This window comes from Taudactylus pleione, unplaced genomic scaffold (genome assembly GCF_031769625.1).
Source record: "Taudactylus pleione unplaced genomic scaffold, aTauple2 ptg001334l, whole genome shotgun sequence".
Classification (NCBI taxonomy): domain Eukaryota; kingdom Metazoa; phylum Chordata; class Amphibia; order Anura; family Myobatrachidae; genus Taudactylus; species Taudactylus pleione.
The window spans coordinates 3,067,205-3,086,650 of NW_028285734.1; the positions used below are offsets into that span (position 1 = coordinate 3,067,205).

The 19,446-nt window shown below is 48.4% G+C and overlaps 1 protein-coding gene across 1 annotated transcript in view; it reads left to right on the forward strand.

Moving 5' to 3' along the window:
• Positions 1 to 16,736: 16,736 nt before the first annotated feature.
• EPHA2 (EPH receptor A2) overlaps positions 16,737 to 19,446 on the forward strand; it is a 30,810-nt gene continuing 28,100 nt past the window's right edge. Inside the window, exon 1 of the mRNA XM_088463214.1 lies at positions 16,737 to 16,844. Within this exon, the coding sequence (XP_088319340.1) occupies positions 16,769 to 16,844 (76 nt within the window). The 5' untranslated portion in view covers positions 16,737 to 16,768. The remainder of the gene's footprint in view (positions 16,845 to 19,446) is intronic.

Genomic DNA, 19,446 nt, shown 5'->3' on the forward strand with positions numbered 1-19,446 from the left:
CACCAGCAGACTGTGCTGATTAATGTCATATATGACGCTTGTATATCTGTGCGCCACTGAGGGCCTGATTCAGCAAGGGACGGATGTGAGAGATTGCACGGACCGGCCGCTGCGAGTATATGCTAATCATTGCATACGCACGGGATCTGCCGCACAAGGGTGCAGACGCCCAGCAATACATAGTGCCGGCCATCTCCCTTTACTCAGTGCTCAATCAGTAGGCAGGATAGCGCAAACATCGGTAACATCGAGAACCACCAGACACACACACACACAATAGAGGATGACCTGACGCAGTATTTTGTCCGCTTCCTGTGTTTATCGAGACGTACGGCTGCGTATGCCGCCGCACAACTTCGTTTAAGCACGCCCCTGTAACGGCATTCAGACGCACAGGCACGCCTGCATTCGCCCCCCTCCCGTCACCACCCACAATCAGCACTTCCTGTCACTCAATATCGGAATGGTCTGCGTACACACTGCATGTAGTCTGCGTACAGGGCCGGCCCAAGACCAAAGTTTTTGGTCAGCGGGTGTATTTTTTGGCGCCCCCCTATGCAGTGCCCCTTTTACAGTGCCCCCGGTAGTGGTCCCCCCTGTGCAGTGCCCCCAGTAGTATTCCCCTTATATAGTGCCCCCAGTAGTAGTCCCCCTATGCAGTGCCCCTTGTGCCCCCAGTAGTAGTCCCCCTATGCAGTGCCCCCAGTAGTGGTACCCCCTATCCAGTGCCCCTCTTACAGTGCCCCCGGTAGTGGTCCCCCCTGTGCAGTGCCCCTTGTGCAGTAGTATTTCCCTTATATAGTGCCCCAGTAGTACTCCCCCCCCATGCAGTGCCCCCAGTAGTGGTACCCCCTATGCAGTGCCCTTTATATAGTGCCACCAGTAGTGGTTCCCCCCCTTGTAGTGCCCCTAGTAGTAGTCCCCCCTCTTGTAGTTCCCCCGGTAGTAATCCCCCCTTGTAGTGCCTCCAGTAGTAATCCCCCCTGTAGTGCCCCCAGTAGTATTCCCCCCTGTAGTGCCCCCAGTAGTAATCCCCCCTTGTAGTGCCCCCAGTAGTATTTCCCCCCTTGTAGTGCCCCCAGTAGTATTCCCTCCCCCTTGTAGTGCCCCCAGCAGTATTCCCCCCCTGTAGTGCCCCCAGTAGTATTCCCTCCCTGTAGTGCCCCCAGTAGTATTCCCTCCCTGTAGTGCCCCCAGTAGTATTCCCTCCCTGTAGTGCCCCCAGTAGTATTCCCCCCCTGTAGTGCCCCCAGTAGTAATCTCCCCTTGTAGTGCCCCCAATAGTAGCCCCCCACCGTAGTGCTCCCAGTAGTAGCCCCCCTTGTAGTGCCCCCAGTAGTAGTCCCCCCTTGTAGTGCCCCCAGTAGTAGCCCCCCCTTGTAGTACCCCCCCTTGTGGTGCCCCCAGTAGTATTCCCCCCCCCGCAGTAGAGACGTAATTAAAAAAAAAAAAAAAAAGTACTTACCTGAAACCCGCTCCTGCTCCGCCGCTGCTATCAGCTCCTCCGTCCGTCCGCCTGCCCTGGCCGCTTTGCATCATGGGGGAGACGTAATGATGTCACTCCCATTACCCACTCCGGGAGCCGGAAGATGTCCGGCTCTGGCAGTGGGAGCAGCAGCCGATGAGAGTCTGTCTGACTCTCATCAGCTGCTAAAACAAACACACAGCTGCCGGCTCCGGAGGCTGTGTGTGTGTGCTGTGTAGCGCTGACCGAACTCCGTCCGGTCAGCGCTACACACGCGGTGCAGCTGTCACAGAGACACAGCCTGCCCGCGGTCCGCATGGTACGCAGCTGAGGCGCCCTCCACTATGTGGCGCCTTACGCAGCTGCGTACCATGCGTAACGGGAGAACCGGCCCTGTCTGCGTACCCTTACCCAATCGCACTGGCTAGTTTAGGCACACGCGCAGTGCCATGCATACACATGTGCAGTACAAAAACATCGGCCGAGTGCGTGCGTTCTCTCACTTGCGTCCCTTGCTGAATCAGGCCCTGTGTCTGTACATGAACCACAACGGAACCTGGAATGAAAAAAGCTGCGGCCGCTACATTGCAGCACTTTGTATACAGTCACACACAGATATACAGGAGTCACATATCACATTAATCAGCGCAGTCTGCTGGTGCGCCAAAGTCACTTCAGATTGCGACTTTAGGGCATATTCAATTAGCCGCTATAAGTCATTTTCGGCAGAAAAGTTTTGATGATGACGTCATTTCGACAGGCGAAAATTTATCCTCGTATTCAATTCCAAAGACTTTTTGCCTACGCGGAGAGTCAATGCATTGGAATAGGCAAAAAAGATTCGCCTATGAAAGCATGCGGAAAAAAATGAAGAATTGCGGTTTTGGGGTGCAAAGGTGGGGAACCACCCTGCATCCCTGGGACATGCCCCCAAAGGTTAACTGCGTAAAAAAAAATCCCCCCCAAAAAATTCAAGAACACCCCAAAAAATTACTTTGAAAAAGGGGGCAAAAAAGTAAAGAGTTGGGGTACAAACTTAGAAATAGCGAAATAAGCTTTTGGGGGGTCTGCAAGTACGGGGGAGGTTTTTTATTTATTGCAGGTGATTGCTGAATGTGCGTTTTTTAAAACTTCACTTTTGAGATTTTTAACCTTGCTTGCACCTATTTTCATGTACCCCCAAATTTGCTGGGACTACTTATTCCCCCCCCCCTGCTAAATGCTATTCTTCACCACTTGTGCAAATACGCTAATTAGCAGCTATTGAATTTAAGTACCCCAAATAGCTTCAGTAGGGCTATACAGGGCATCTACATTGATCCCCAATGTTAGTGCATCCTATGGGGGGTGCCAGGCTGATTTCCCCAAATCTGACAGCACTTTTTGCCTGTTTGAGTTTCGCCTGGGTGCCGTTTTTGCATCCTTTGGAATTGAATAGGGTGAAAAGCGGGGCCGTGCACGAAAGGCTTTCGCCTCCAAAACACGCGAAAAGTACGGCAGGCGAAACCTTTCCGACTTTTCGCGTCTAATTGAATATGCCCTTTAGATGCATTTTCTGCAAATAAAAAAGACCCAAAAACCAACACCCGGCGCTAGCAGTCTCTCACGAGAGCTGGCAACTGCAGCAAGGTTATATAACGGCACATCTGTAGGTTTCCCTGCTATAGGGGGCCATTTATTAACATTATTATTATTATAATTGCTTATCGCCCACCCCTGCGATGTGTAATAGTAAATTGATCACTTTGAGGTTCCATCTGTAGATGGTGTTCGCTTCCTGGGCAAATCTCTGGAACACTTCGGATTCCTGAGCTTGGTAAATTCGGCAATAAAGCGGCATCCACAGAAACCTAAGTGGGCTGCTTTTGTGATTGAAAACAGGGGAATGAGCTCAGATATCTGCTGCAGTCCCCCATGGATACGTTCAGGGGATCCTTAATATATATATGTACCCCCTGAAAACGGGTAGATATCCTGCAGTTGTTATTTGGTAAGTAGGCCCCATAGGGAGAAGCTGATGTCCAATCATGGGGTTTGGCTCCAATGTAGCAGGGGAGCCCAGAATCGTACAATCTGCCATCATACTCAGTAATGGGAGTATAATAGTGTAATTGTTTTACCCTTTCATTTGCACAAAGTGTGCCTTGGATCTGTTCAACCATTAACACATTTGTCTTGCACATCCTCTCACTCAATGATAACAGATAATCTAATTGTAAAGCACAACAGATTTATATGCTGGGAGCAGTATTACAATGCAAACATATTACATTGCAGGAGACCCAAAGATTGCCCAATGGCTCTGTGATGTCACTGGCTCCTAGTGAATGAAAAGGCGCTCCCTGGTCTCTCCTCTGGCTCCGGTGGCTGTGCTGACACTGTGTTCTGCCTGGAGAACAGTGTCAGACGGAGCTGTAGCGGCTGCAGCGGGCAGGTAAGTCGGGGACGGAGGGGTGAGGTGAGCGGAGGGGGGGGGGGTTTGAGGGGTACACACAGAATTACCGCAGCTGTATGTAGTGCTGCGCATGTGCTGATTTAACGGATGTAACAGCGCATGCGCAGCACTGATTACAGATGCGGTAGGATAGGACTAGGTAGGGAAAAGTATCTACTTCCTGAAAAGCTGTTATCGCAAAAATGACAGCTTTTCAAAATAGATAGTTATAGGGAGGTGGAATGATGAATTCCTCTGGTAATTAGGTAGACCTCCATGCCAGTTCTAAACCTAATTACCTCCAGAGAATTTCTAGTTATGATGAATAGGCCCCTCATTGATGTAATTGGGACAGGCTGCATTCTCATACATTGGTTTAGCCAGGGGTGACGAGAGTCGCGCTGGGCCCGGGGAAGGGGGCGTGGCCTACTTGAGTGAGGCTTGGCCACGCCTCCTCAGAAAAGAAAAAAAACACTTTTTTGCAGCGCCGCGCGCTGGGGAGGGGGCGCTGTGAGCCTCACCCTGGCGCATAGCCAGTGGGGGGCGCAATCAGTGTGATCGCTCTCCCCACAGGCATTGGAGACTGCTGTGGCTGCTGCTAGGCAGCCGCGAGGCGTCTCCTAGTGCAGCCCAGCACACAGTAGCATGTGCTGGGCTGCTTTGATGTAAGAGGGAAGTGGGGGCAGCACCGGGTCTATCCAGCAAGCCCGGGCCCGGGTAATTAGTACCTGCTCCCCCCCCCTCTCGGTGCCCCTCGGTTTAGCCAGCAAAGTAGTGACTGGTATACTTTAAATATATATTATACTGAGACAAATGGAATTCTTTTAAGTGTCCTTGCTGAGTAAAATAAAGAGGGGACTCCTATGTCTGAGAGATGTTTTGTACCAATGTTAGCCCTTGGTAAATACAAGCTATTATTCTGTCATTTTCAATGATAAATTGGCCCCTGGGAATGGACAAAGGGATTCTGAAAGGTGTCAGAGGCCGAGGAGGGGGCTACCCAGCTTCTGTTGGGAACCCAGCGATAGAAGATATGATTAATGAGCCACTTGTGTAAGAGAGAAGATGTACACAGTCTATATGTAATGTGTGTCACTTGTCAGGTGATAACTGGACACGTAATTAGTTGCAGTGATTTCAAATGAAAGTAAACCAGCTATAGAGCCCCTTTCTTACAGATAGGTCCTCTATAAATCCATTTAAAGCACCGGACGTATCTGAGTGTTCAGGCACTTACCTCCACAGTGCAGATACCTCATCAGTTCCCTCTAATATAAGTGTTTAGTAATGTATATCCATGTACATTTGCAGGTAAGACCCTGCCCCTAATATCTATGGGCTGCTGGTGGCCTAGACCAGTGTTGGCTAACCTTGACACTCCAGCTGTTATGGAACTACAAAACCCAGCATGCACTGCTACAGTTTTGCTATTAGGGAATGCTAAAACTGTGGCAGGGCATGCTGGGATATATAGTTCCACAACAGCTGGAGTGTCAAGGTTAGCCAACACTGGCCTAGACTGTCAGCTCCTCAGGCAGGCTGATCCGGGGCCCCCACAGAAGGATGACAATGTTGCTGACTGGCTGCTCTCTGCTAATGTCCTGTGAAGGTGACATGACGGAACGTGCTGAGGAATTCTTTGCTGTGTTGAGTCTGCAGTCGAGCGTCACCGAGCAGCCTGAGAGTCTCCAGCGTTGTCAGCCATTGCATGGGAGAGTGAGAACCATAAGAGGGGAGATGGGGGGGGAGCTGCACACAGCAACACCAACACCGCCCCTCAGCAGACCTCAAATAACTCGGTATGAAATGAGGCGCATATTGTCGTCACTGCGATTTCTATTCATATTAGATTATCATTAGAGCTTTCAGCTTTCTTAGTGATCCTTTGCCATCAGCCGGGGTATCCTGGGGCTCCCCAAGGATGTGTTCTATCCCCCTTTGCTTTTTTCCTTATATACGAATGACTTCACTTTCATCCATGAAATGTGCGGACGATACCACGGTTATTGGCCTCATTCGGGATGGTGAGGAGTCCGCTTATAGACGACAGACTGAGCGCCTGGTACACTGGTGTAGTCGAAATAACCTGGAGTTAAACCCGCTCAAGACGGTGGAAATGATAGTGGATTTTAGGAGGCACTCCTGTGGTGCCTCCACTCACTGTTGTAGATAGTGCGGTGTCTGTGGTGGAAACCTCTGGGTTCTGTGATATCCAGGGACTTGAAGTGGGGGTCCAATACAGACGCCATTGTTAAGAAGTCACAGCCACCGTTGTATTTCTTGAGGCAGCTCAGGAAGTATCACTTGCCGAAGGAATTGTTAATTCTTTTCTATACGGCAATAATCCAGTCTGTTCTGTGTACATCGATCACTGTATGGTTTGGATCGATAACTACACAACAGACTGGACAAACCAGGGCGGTGGAAAGAATTATCGGTGTTAATCTTCCTCCTATTAAAGAATTGTATCTGACTAGGATTAAAAAATATTGTGGGGGATGGAACGCACCCCGGCTACGACCTGTTCCTGCGCCTCCCGTCAGGAAGGCGTTATAGATCGTGCCGGGTTAGAACTACTAGGCACTCAAATAGCTTTTTTCCACAGGCAGTTATTGTGCTGAACAATGAAGGATTAGCCTAGAGAATATTAGGTCCTGGCATCTGTGCTGTATTGTATTATTAGTATGTGTTTCTTTATTTTATGGGTGTGTTATGGTTGCTGTTTTTTATATGTTATGGGAGGAGCAGCCGCCAAAATGAATTCCTTGTATTTTCATACTTGTCCGATAAATAAAGATCTGATTCCGATAATACAGCAGCTTCTACCCAGAGATACGCGATTTCATATGCACCTTATCCCTGTAACAGCCAGGCTCCAAGCGAGCGCAGTCTGGGAGAATGGACTATGGGGGGAGAATTGGGGAGCAGGGCCAGACAGGGGGGACCAAAGGGAGCATGCACGGCAAGGAGGAAGTCGGGGCTTACACTTCAAAAAATAGCTTCTTACAGGACGCTTTCCTGCTGCAGCTAATAAGCACTTGTCAGCTACAGTTCTACAGATCCGAGGCTCCTTCTAATACAGCGAGTGGGGGGAGGGAGGAAGTGGAGCAGGTAAAAGGACCAGGATCAAAGGAAGGGAACAGGGGGAGGGGATGTGAATGGGTGTTGGATGGAGGAAGATTGATTCCAGATTATATGGAGGAGCTTGATTAAAGGGGTTGCTATGCCATGCCATAGTAAGGGTCACTTTACTTTTATTTTTCAAGAATTAGACATTAATGAAGAATGTTGAATAACAGCCATGTACATAAATCAGCAGATGGACCTCATTTCTCTGCTTATGTATATGTAATAAGATGAGTACAGTCACGCAGCAATATCTTTAATAAGCTCCACCCCCAGCGGCCGGCTACATACCCAGCGACTCTCAGCACTGAGAGTACCTTACTTTACGCAGCAAAAGCATGCATAAAGATATGTGGTTATTAATGATAGGAGACGTCACAGGACGATTGGAGTCTTTATCCAGATGCTGGGGCAAGGGACAGAGTCAGCAGCATTCTGGTAGCATAAAAAGTACAATGGCCCACGCGATATGCAGTCGGGAAGCCGGCGAACCTAATCCCGACTGTCATATCCCGGCAAGGGTCTAAAGACAGGCGTCAATATGCCGACGCCTGTCATTAGACATACGCTGGGAGCCCGACGCCCGGCATCCCGATCGAAGGGGCGCCGAGAACGGACAGCCGCGCGGGTGGGGAGGGTTAGGCAACCCGGGGGGGAGGAGTTAGGGTTAGGCACCCCCGGGAGGGACTTAGGGTTAGGCGGCGGGGAAGGGGGGGTTAGGTTTGGGCACTTAGAGGGGGGATTACGGTTAGGCACTGGGGGGGAAGGTTAGGGTTGGGCACCCCTAAGGGAGAGTTAGGGGGTAGAAATAGGTTAGTATATATTCACCTTAGGACGATCGGGATTTCCTCCTCTGCCGGGATAACGCTGTCGGAATTCCAACCGCCGGGTATGGGTCCGGTGGTAAATCAAACCGATTCCGCCCCCGGACGCCCCTGATACTGCATGCTGAGGAAGAGGATAGGAGGCAGTGCTACTTACGTTATAATTACACAGCCTCAAACCTTTATTTCTTTTTGAAGGACTGGGTGCAGAGCTGGCAGAAAGTGGGGACTGTGGCCTGGTATGAGGTCTATGTGGCAGATTATTGGCTGGAAGGGACAGAGGAGAGCAAAAGGACCTTGGTTAGGTTAAATGAATCACTTTAAGGACTGGTTGTAAAGCAGATGAAAGTAGGGACTCGGGCTGCAGTGAGGTGGATGGATTAAGGACTGGATATAGGACAGATGAGAGAGAGTAGGGACTGTGGTTAGGATGAAGGCGATGGATAAGGTACTGGGCATAAATCAGATGAGAAAGTAGGGACTGTGGCAAATTATCCTCATATAGCTTCCGAGCGATATTAGGGACAGTTCCAGTCATCTCCAAGATTCATTTCCTTCACATTTTCCTCCAAACTGTACAGTTATCAGACTATTTCCCAGCCCAGAGTGGCCGGCATGGAGTGATCAGACAATTGTAGCGGAATACAGCAGCAGCCTTCACACCGGATCTGTGACTGCACCTATAAAACTGCAGGCACAATCATTTCCCCAATGAGACTCAGGAATGCCCCCCCCCTCCCCTGGCCCCTCTCAGTTTAAGCACTTTATTGTGTGTGCATTGTGCTACCTTGTAAAGCGCTGACAATCTGGACAATGGCAGCTGGACTCATTCTAATCAGTGTGCATGTGCAGTGTCAGTCTCCACTCATTAGTCCTATATATCCTATACATTTCCTGTGTGAGCTCAGTGATGTACTCCGAAGGCGGGGGGGGGGGGGGGGGGGGGGGTTGGAGGGCTTATTACACAGATTCCGAGGGGGGGGGCACATACATTCCAGGTTGTGAAACAAACACATTTCCACCATTAAACTATGAGCTTCAAGAGAGCTCAGCTCATTTATTCTACCATCCCCTGCTTAATGAAATCCATGGATAATGTTGATATTGGCCATTATCCAGACATAATGCATGGATAATGTTGATATTAGCCATTATCCGGACATAATGCATGGAAAATTGAAATAAATAAATAAATCTGACAATGGCCAACGACTATGGATAACTGCAGCAGAGACCAGCGTTGGACATAAGCCTTTGCGCCATTAGTGATTTTGGGATGTAACGAAATGATGGAGTCATGGTACAAATAATGTAGACCTCCCTCTGCGCCCCTTGTCTCTGCAGCCGTCGATCACTGAGGACGGTCTCCCTGAAAAAAAAAAAGTCTGTGATATCCGGTTTCCCACTGAATCCATAACCTCAAAAATCTGTTATTTGGGGGGGAGGGCTTCTCTTTATGTATGTGGGTACAAAACATATTATAGACAGCCTGCGCAGTGTACCGTTAGACACAGCAAAGCCCCTGGGGTCCGCGTAACGCCTCCGTCTTCCAATCCTTCAAAACAAATCACAGGAGTTTAAAATGAAAATCGTAGGGTAGAATGACTCTAACAGGTTAATCCAGTCTGTCGGAGCCTGATGTGGTACATAGTAAACAGGGATATGTACAAAGGTGTGAGATATTCCATTGAAGTTTAACCCCGCGGCGAACAACTGCCAAATTAATGAAGGATTTAAATTTTTTTTAGGTTAATAAATGCTGGTGAAGCAGAGTGGGGGGATTCATAAACCCCCCTCTGTAAGGGATAATAGGAAACACGTGTCGCTTCTGTTTGTTGGAAGCCTAGCCTGTGGGCCGAGCTCCCGCAAAATACAAAACGTCTCTATTTTCCGTTGCTATCGCAAGGGTGGCCTCGGGGGCCAAATATACGGAGGTGTTTATTTATACATCAAATAACTCCCAGGGAGGTGTGCGCAGGCAGACAGCCACGCGAGTGATCGCTGAGAGGATCCCAAGCCGCGTGAAGTCATGGACGTGTGATCCTCTCACCACAGTGACTCAGTCAGAGGACGGGGCATGCAGCGCCTTATCACCCCAGGGGCGACAGCCATGTCAGAGCACATGGGACAGGAATTCACACCGAGGGACTGGAGATTGTGATTTAGAATAACGCAGGGCGACGCCGTGTTAGCACACTGACACAGGGCTTACTTAGGGACCTATGAGCACAGAGGTGCCGTAACCCACAGCAGCCAGATTTTTCCTAGTGCTGGGTAATCTAATGGGTTGACATGGGTTACAGCACGTGGGCGCTCACTGCACCATGTTAGTAAATAAGCCCCATTGTATCTTTGTGACATGACCCTGGATTTGTTAATACCCCATTTATATACCATATACAATGTGCAGTGCAAGGGGGCAGTGAGTAACAGGAGTAATAGTAGTAGTAATAATAATAAAGCTGAAAGAGGCACTGGGGGTGAGTACTATAAGCTGTCCTATAGGGAATAATACACTGGGTGCCCCCTGCCATGCTGATACCTCACCTGGGAGACAGGCTCAGACATCACAGAAACTTCTTGTTCTTGCTGAACCACAAAGCTCAGCATGTCCAGACAGTCAAAAGCTGCCGTTATTGGAGGCTGTGGGGGGTTGGGAACAACTTACTACCTCCTGACACAACAAGCAGGTGCATGCTGGGTAATACTGGGTATTATTAGCCCGGTGCATGATGGGAGCCTGTTACAAAATTACCCAGCATACACCTCACTTATCCCAGCTCTGGCAGCAGCAGCAACATGTGTTATATAGAGGTAAGTCCATATAGGTAGCACTGGTGGAGAGGTGCATGCTGGGTATTAGATGTAGAGGGAAGTCCATATAGGTAGCACTGGTGGAGAGGTGCATGCTGGGTATTAGATGTAGAGGGAAGTCCATATAGGTAGCACTGGTGGAGAGGTGCATGCTGGGTATTAGATGTAGAGGGAAGTCCATATAGGTAGCACTGGTGGAGAGGTGCATGCTGGGTATTAGATGTAGAGGGAAGTCCATATAGGTAGCACTGGTGGAGAGGTGCATGCTGGGTATTAGATGTAGAGGGAAGTCCATATAGGTAGCACTGGTGGAGAGGTGCATGCTGGGTATTAGATATAGAGGGAAGTCCATATAGGTAGCACTGGTGGAGAGGTGCATGCTGGGTATTATTAGATATAGAGGTAAGTCCATATAGGTAGCACTGGTGGAGAGGTGCATGCTGGGTATTATTAGATATAGAGGGAAGTCCATATAGGTAGCACTGGTGGAGAGGTGCATGCTGGGTATTATTAGATATAGAGGGAAGTCCATATAGGTAGCACTGGTGGAGAGGTGCATGCTGGGTATTATTAGATATAGAGGTAAGTCCATATAGGTAGCACTGGTGGAGAGGTGCATGCTGGGTATTATTAGATATAGAGGTAAGTCCATATAGGTAGCACTGGTGGAGAGGTGCATGCTGGGTATTATATATAGAGGGAAGTCCATACTGGTAGACTGACTTGGTGGAGAGGTGCATGCTGGGCATTTATTAGTAGATATAGAGGTAGGTACATATAGGTAGACTTGGTGCATGCTGGGTATTTATTACTAGATATAAAGGTAAGTACATTTAGGTAGAGCTGGTGGAGAGGTGCATGCTGGGTATTTATTACTAGATATAAAGGTAAGTACATTTAGGTAGAGCCGGTGGAGAGGTGCATGCTGGGTATTTATTACTAGATATAGAGGTAAGTACATTTAGGTAGAGCTGGTGGAGAGGTGCATGCTGGGTATTTATTACTAGATATAAAGGTAAGTACATTTAGGTAGAGCCGGTGGAGAGGTGCATGCTGGGTATTTATTACTAGATATACGGTTGTATTCAATGTGGAGCGAAAAGTCAGTTGCCGCACTTTTCGCCGTCATCGCTGGTTTCAGGTTCGAAAAAGTATCGCGCCTCGTGCCCGCGTATCCCCGTATTCAATTCCAAATCGGCGAAAACTAAATCAGTCCTGTCATTTTTGGGGAAATCAGCCTGACACCCCCCAAAAGATGCTCTGACATGGGGGTTCACTATGAGTACCCCCCGAATAGCCCTGCTAAAGGTATGTGGGGCCTTTAAATGGTCTCTATAGCTGCTGTTTTGCGTTTTTTTTTTTTAGAAAGTGGTGAAGATTAGCATTTAGCAACTTTTTTTTTACAAAATAAGTAGTTCCATCAAATGTGGGGTACATGAAAAGGGGTGCAAGCATATTTAAAAAAAAAACACCTGGGGCATACTTGGGGACCCCCCCTGAGACTATTTCGCTAGTTTTAGTTTGTCCCCCCCTTTTTTTTTTCTCACCCCCAAAACAAAAGTACTGTTTTTGGGGATTCCTGTCAAACTTTTTAAAACATTTTTTGACACAGATTACCTTTGGGGGTCTGTCCAAGGGGTGCAGGATGGTTTTAAAGTTTGCATCTCAAAACCCCAATTCTGCATTTCTTTTTGCCATCTATTCATAGGTGATACTTTTTCGCAGGGTCTGATGCATTGATGCTTCGCACCGGCGACAAGTCGGACAAATTGACTTCGGGGGTAAGTGAAAACTGCGATAAAATCATCGAAAATGGCTTTTCGCAGCCTAATTGAATACGGCCCATAGAAGTAACGGTGGAGAGGTGCATGCTGGGCATTTATAGTTAGATATATAGAGGTAAGTACATAGAGGTAAAATCAGTGGAGGGGTACATGCTGGTTATTAGTAGATACAGAGGTAAGTACATATGGTTGTGTATAGTTCCCATTCAATAAATGTACCTGCTGTGACGCGGAGGGCGGAAGTGTGGTTCCATGCCCTGACAGCGACATTATTTTGTGTCCACTGTAATATCTGGCCACCAATTGTAGGAATTCGTACCCTTGCGGACTCGCTTCACTCACCTCTGGCCCTTATCGCTGAGCGCTCGCAATGTGTCGATGGTGCACATGCGCACGACGGAGCCGGCTAAGTGACAGCACGCCCCCTTTGGTGGGCGGGCCGGGGGCTGCCTAAACGGAGGCGTTCCCATGTGAACGCCTCCATTTAGGGGCGGGCCCACTGACATCACGAGTGATGTCAGTGGGAGAGATTTCGGCTCTGTTAGAGCAGAAATCTCTCTGGGGCTTGCGGCAACGAGACCCTACCACTTTCGTCGCAAACCCGATGGTCGCGATGGTCTTGACCATCGCGACCATCTTCCTGGCCGCTCGCTATAGCTGTGGGTGGTCACCCACAGATATGCGAGCGGCCAGGAGGCCGTTCTAAATAAAAAAATAGCCCGGCCCTGATTCAGAGCGAGCGCTCTGTCAGAGCGTCCGGCTCTGAATCAGGGCCTCTATATCCACGTGGATAGTAACTAATGACGTCAGGGTACAGCTACTGAAGGGGATCTATCCACAGCCAAGTACATATGGATATTCTATTGGTGGAGAGATGCATGCTGGGTTAGATAATGATTAGAAGTTATAATTTATAGAGTCACATTATAGAGGATCAGAGGGTTGTTTGTTTTACTTGTACTAATTTCCAAGATTATTATTATTAATATTATTAATAAACTTTGTTTATAAGGCGCCACAAGTGGTCTGCAGCACGGTACAGAGGGCAAAACAATAGGACAGTACAGAGTAAAACAGTAAAGTACAATAGAGTAGACAAGTAACAAATAACACTACAAATCTCAACACAACCACTGATGCAAGGTGGGCAATGAAGTCAGCGTAAGCTGAACAAGGAGGAGGGCCCTGCTCATGATGCTTACAGTCTACGGGGCCTATGTATCATTAAATATTTCAGGCATATGCCCCGAAAACACTAGTTTTCGGGGGATACTCGCAATTAAATTTAGTATCCCCCAGATGTATTTTGGAGGGACGGCAGCATATATCTTCTTCGGTTCCTCCATTTCTACCAGCACCACAACCCCTATAGGTGTCTATGGGGGGATGCCATGCTGTCGGATTTACCTTTGCATTCTTTAGCTTGGCCCCCGTTGCTAATGCCATCTGAAGGTGGCGTTTTACTGCTGTACCCTATTGGCTGCACTTCAAAGAATGCGATTATTGATAATGGGCTATTGTCATTGTCAAGTGCCCCCTTACTGATTCACCTACACAAGGAGAAGCCATGCATATAAGCCTAAGCAAATGTCACGGTAAACCTTGGAGTACTACAGTCCCCAGCATGACACGTTTCGATTCGGTGACTATAATATGCTTTTTTGCACTTTTATTTACTCCTCAGTAAACACTGACTTGCGAGACCCGGTAGTAGGAATGAATAGCTGGAATCACATAGAATATGCTGAAAAGAGGACGTTTATGGTGAAGTCAATATTCCTGGGGTAAAACTTTACAACCTGGGACAGACGGCAGCTTTGTAATCGGGTTATTTCTGATGTTAATTCCTGAACGTTTCTCTCCTTGGTGGGAGCCTGTTTCTGCTGATAATTTCTTGCATATATAATTGCATTCCTGCCCTGACTTGTACCATGGCTTATTTGTAAAAGGATGTACCCTGCATATAGGTTATGTATATAAAATAGGACTTTTCCTGATGTCTGTGTGGCTGACATGTTACTGATTGGAGCTGTTTGTTGGCATTTCCTGTGTATGCTAATGTACATGTGTGTAACATGTGTGTAAACAGACGTGCCCTCCCTAGCCCTCTTGTGATAACACAAGGATTCATACAATTCCGTTCTTTGTCTTCCAGATGGCTGTCACGGAGTGAGTGTGATGTGGTCCAGTGGTGCCCGGACAGTAGGGAACAGTCACCGACAGATCATCCATATTACTCCCTGGATCAGAGGGTTCAGAAACTGACATATATCGGGTGGGGGGGTTGTTAAACACGTGGGGAAGGATATTCCAGAGGGAATCTGTATGAATTAATCCCGACAGCGGCTGGCCGACATGGCTGAAAATCCCGATCGTCCCAAGGTAAGTATTAACTAACCTAACCTCCCACCCCTAACCCTAAGCCTCCTTAGGGGTGCCTAACCCTAATCCCCCTTCCCCGCTGCCTAAACCTAAGTCCCCCGGGGAGGTCCCTAACCCTCCTTAGGGGTGCCTAACCATTACCTTCCCCACAGTGCCTAACCCTAATCCCCCCTCTAAGTGTCTAAACCTAACCCCGCCGCCTAAACCTAAGTCCCCCGGGGTGATGCCTAACCCTAAGTCCCCCCCCGGGAGCCCTAACCCCCCCCCCCCCCCCGTGACTGTCCGCAGCAGCGCCCGGCATCACTTCGCTCAGGATGCCGGGCACCGGTCTCCCGGCGTCTGTAAAATGACAGGCGTATATATTTAGATGCCTGACGTTTAACCCTCGCCGGGATAAAGCAGTCTGGAAGCCGGCTGTCGGGATTGCGTCCACCGGCTTCCCGACTGCTTACCTTCCAGAGAGATGAGAGTGAAAGGACAGGGATCACACGCTGCAAATTGTTTGTTGTTATTTTGCATGGGGGCAGCGAGGGGGGAATTTTGTTGAAAATATATTTTAAAAACAGTCCCCCTTTAAATGACTTGGCCCCAGGGCACGTTAGTGAATGAGCCCCATCAATCTAAATCCCAATTCCGTAATGCTCCTAGTCATAGTACCCACTGAGATCTAGACCATGGAAGGAGACTGTACAGGCGAAACACTCTCCCATTTATCGCAGCGTCGAAAGAATTCTACTGCATAAGCGTAAATGGCAAAGGTGGCGTAAGCTACCGGGGACAAGCTCCGAAAGGAAAACTGGGTCATTTTTGTTATGTTGGGTACACAATAGTCAATATATTGCTTGGAAAGCCAACGAACAAATATTGTGAAGTGTGTCGGCTGGTACGTACGCACGATAAATCTGCGAATGATGTCCGTCACAGATATATATTGTGTTAACCATTTAGCACGGCAGATGCATTATATCTTGCAGATACATTGTGCGCATCTGCTGGTGTGTGTGTGGGCGCCCAACTCGATACATCGGCCGCAGGAACCGCCGACACTGACATCACAACTGGGCGGACAAATTTAAATGCCCACCCAGTTGTAATGTCTGTCCAGACATATCGTGTGTCCGATTGGTAAGTGTGTATGCTTAATAAATCGGTTGCACGGTCTGGGTGACGGCCGGCCAACCACCAGGGCGCTCAGATGCGTACTTACCATTAGGGGTATATTTACTAAACAGAGTTTTTTTTTAGAAGTGGAGATGTTGCCCATAGCAACCAATCAGATTCTAGCTATTATCTTCTAGAATGTGCCAGCAAAATGTTAAGTAGAATCTGATTGGTTGCTATGGGCAACATCACCACTTCTAAAAACTCTCACCCTGTAGAGTGAGTACCGCTGGTAACTATGTAAATGTCCGAGAAATCAGTGATTCATCAGGCATTAGGGGTTTAATAAATATCCCCAATCTTCCAATGACACCCATCTCCGGTGACATTTTCACTGAGGCCCCAATAACCCCCCCCTCCCGCGGCCCCTCGAACAACTTATTCATCAATTAAAATATTAACTTTTTGTCGGGAAGGGGCGCTTGGTGGCACACTTAATGGCACAAGGGTCGCTGCACCTGTGCTTAATTTCTGTAGGGTCACTTGGCACATTGCATTGTGAACGCCTCTGTTTATCACAGTTCCTGTATTATATATTCAGTAATGGTGCATAGCTGTGGAAGAGATCCTTTATAAGGACAGAACTCCCAGACAATGGGCTAAGCCTCCTGGTGAAGTCTGTGCACTATTCTAGTGATCCCTGGCAGAGGGCTGTGCCTGTGCCTTTAAGTGGGCGGGGCCAGGCTGGGCCATGAATGAGCTGGATGTTCTCTCAAGGCTCAGACACAAAGTAACTCCGGGAAGTTACAGAGAGGATCCTGAGAGCTGAGCTCCAGCCATGAGACCTCCGAGAGCTGTCACCCTCCTCATCTTCCTCGCAGGCAATGTCTTCCTCTCCCTCCAGACCAAAGAAGGTGAGTCAGGGGGAGACTACCTGCATATTGGGGGCTGCACTGTCACCAGAGGGGTCACTGGTATGGGACTGTTTTGTCTGTTGCCCCCAGAGTGTACTGTGGTGTCTGTCCTATAGGGACCCTGGACTGTGGGAACCAGGGTGTGTTTGTGGGGTGCCCTCTTTGCACAGCTGTGTTGGGGGGAGCCCCAAGAGGGGTCTTCAGGGCAGAATGATGTTTGGTTAGTAGAAGATTGTGGTGCTGGGTCCCTGAGTTGGGGGTGCCAGGTTTTGTGTTGGGGTTACCTCTCTGGTCAGCTGTGCTGCTGAGCCCCAAGAGTTTGATTTACATTAAGTTTTGATGCTGGGTCCCTGTATTGAAGTTATTGGGGCTACACTCTCTTAGTAGTGTGGGGGTGCCAGGGAGCCCCAATACCCTGGTTTATATGATATTGTAATGTTGGGGTTCCCTCTCTAATCAGCTATGCTGGGTGTCAGGGAACCCCCAGACTGTAGTTTATATGATATTGTGATGCTGGACCCCTGGATGGTAGCACTCATGCTCTCTAGTCAGCTGTTTGGAGTGTCAGGGAGCTCCAGGGATGGTGGTGCTGGGTTGAGGCTGCCAGGCTGGGTGTTGGGGGGTGTCCCATCTGATCAGTTGTGTGGGAGCCCCCAGACATGTGTCTGCTTTCTATAAGATTGTGGTGTTGGGCCCCTGGATGGCTTAGTGGCCCCTGCTGAGCATGTGGAGGTCCTGGCTGAGCTGCCTCAGGGGTGGGGTGATCTTTAACCCCTTTTTGACGCGGAAGTGCGGGGTCTGGAACCGGTCTGTTGGGTTAGTAGTGTACATACATGTACCTGGCATGTGCTGCGTTCCCATGCAGCAGTGACGGGGTTAATCATCCCCCGGCATTAACCCTTCCAGCGCTATGCATTAAACTAGTGATTCAACAGTTACCCACGCCAGCCCAGCTATGAACAGTGTGACAATGTGATCCCCACTCCTGGGGCTGAGCGGATGCCGGCACCTCCGCAGTGTGGTTACTACCTGAGTGTTAGGTCGCTTTCTGCGCTGCATTATATAGTATGAGCCCTGGTGTGATTTAATGTTCCTCCAGCTGTTGAGGAACTACAAGTCCCAACGGGGGGCTGACAGCAGAGCCACAGGCTGCCTATAAGTTAGCTGGTATCCCCTCACCAGAGGTGCCTCCCAGCCCCTCTCACCCCATCCTGAGAGCCGGAGTGGAGGATGAATCATTAGTTCTCACTGTTGCTTTTTTTGCACATATTTTTAATTAGGATTAAAGCGTCTGTGGGATGAGATCACACGTGTGCTGCGATTAATGAGACAGGAACTGCAAGGTGTACTGTATACTGCTACAGTGTTATATGTGCAAGATTCAAATATAGCTCTCCGGGTCCCAGGGGGGAACTGCTTCATATGTCTACTAGTGCCAGCACATGACTGAAAGCTCTCCTTACACCTATAACCACCTCCAGCAGGGGCGCCAGAGAGCTGGATCCCACTTGAAGAGTCAGCTCTGTGGCCCACACACAGCATGACAGGCTCTCACTTAGATCTAAGAACCTAGGTATAATGTATATGTACACAGCATGTTGTGTGTGTGTGTATATATATATATATATATATATATATATATATATAAATTCTCTAATTTGCCATAGTTTGTGCTTTTCTTTGGTTCCTATGGCCATGAAAATCAGAAATGGTGCTTCTTTACATGCATACATACCTCACAGGCAAAGCTTTGGGACACTCTGTTCTAATATTTTATTTATTTGTCCTTTTACACAAAAGTCTCTGTGTCCAGTGATTCATGTTGCGGTTTTAAGGCCATTTACCAGTTGAGAGTGGAAAGTGTCACGTTGTGGGGTTTGGTTGGAAGCAGCAATTAACTCTTTCCCAGCACAAGCAGAGAAGAGCGAGGGTTAGCCGCAGAGCTTGCAATCTATACCTGAGGCTTAAATACGTATCCTTGCCAGTTTGTGAAATTTTGTGTCAACTCTGAAGTTTTAGTTACCCCCTGAATCCAACCCTATGAGTAACTCTGCAGTTGCCGGTATGTTGCCCAGGAAGGCCTGGTGTATGTACCTGTCGCCTGGGTTTGTGTAACATGCGTGACCGTGAAATGTATCTGCCCTTTGATCCTCGTCTCTGTCTTGCTCTTTGACCCCAGCTGTAGTTGCCTCCCTGCCACACTAGGTACACAGGCTATATCCTGCCCCTATCATAGGATTTCTTATCTGCTAACCTGTAATCCAGAGAGTTCTGTAAAATTGTGAATCATTGATGCATTTCAGTGATTTCATCATATACACAGGTTTATGGTCACTGTGAGGAGCTCTGTTAGATTATATAATGACTATGAGTGACAGGGGCACATTGGGGAAGGATAGAAGCAGGGATGGGCAATAGGGGCAACCTCCCAAGGTGCAAATCAGAAGGGGCCACAGGGAATGAATATCTTTAGGGTAATTTAGCTACAATTGAGGGCTTTAAGGGCGTCAAACTTCCACCTTGCCAGTGGCGCTAACATTTCTGGTTATGGTTATTTTGAAAACGTTTCTAGTAGATTTTAAATTATGGAAAAAATATTTTC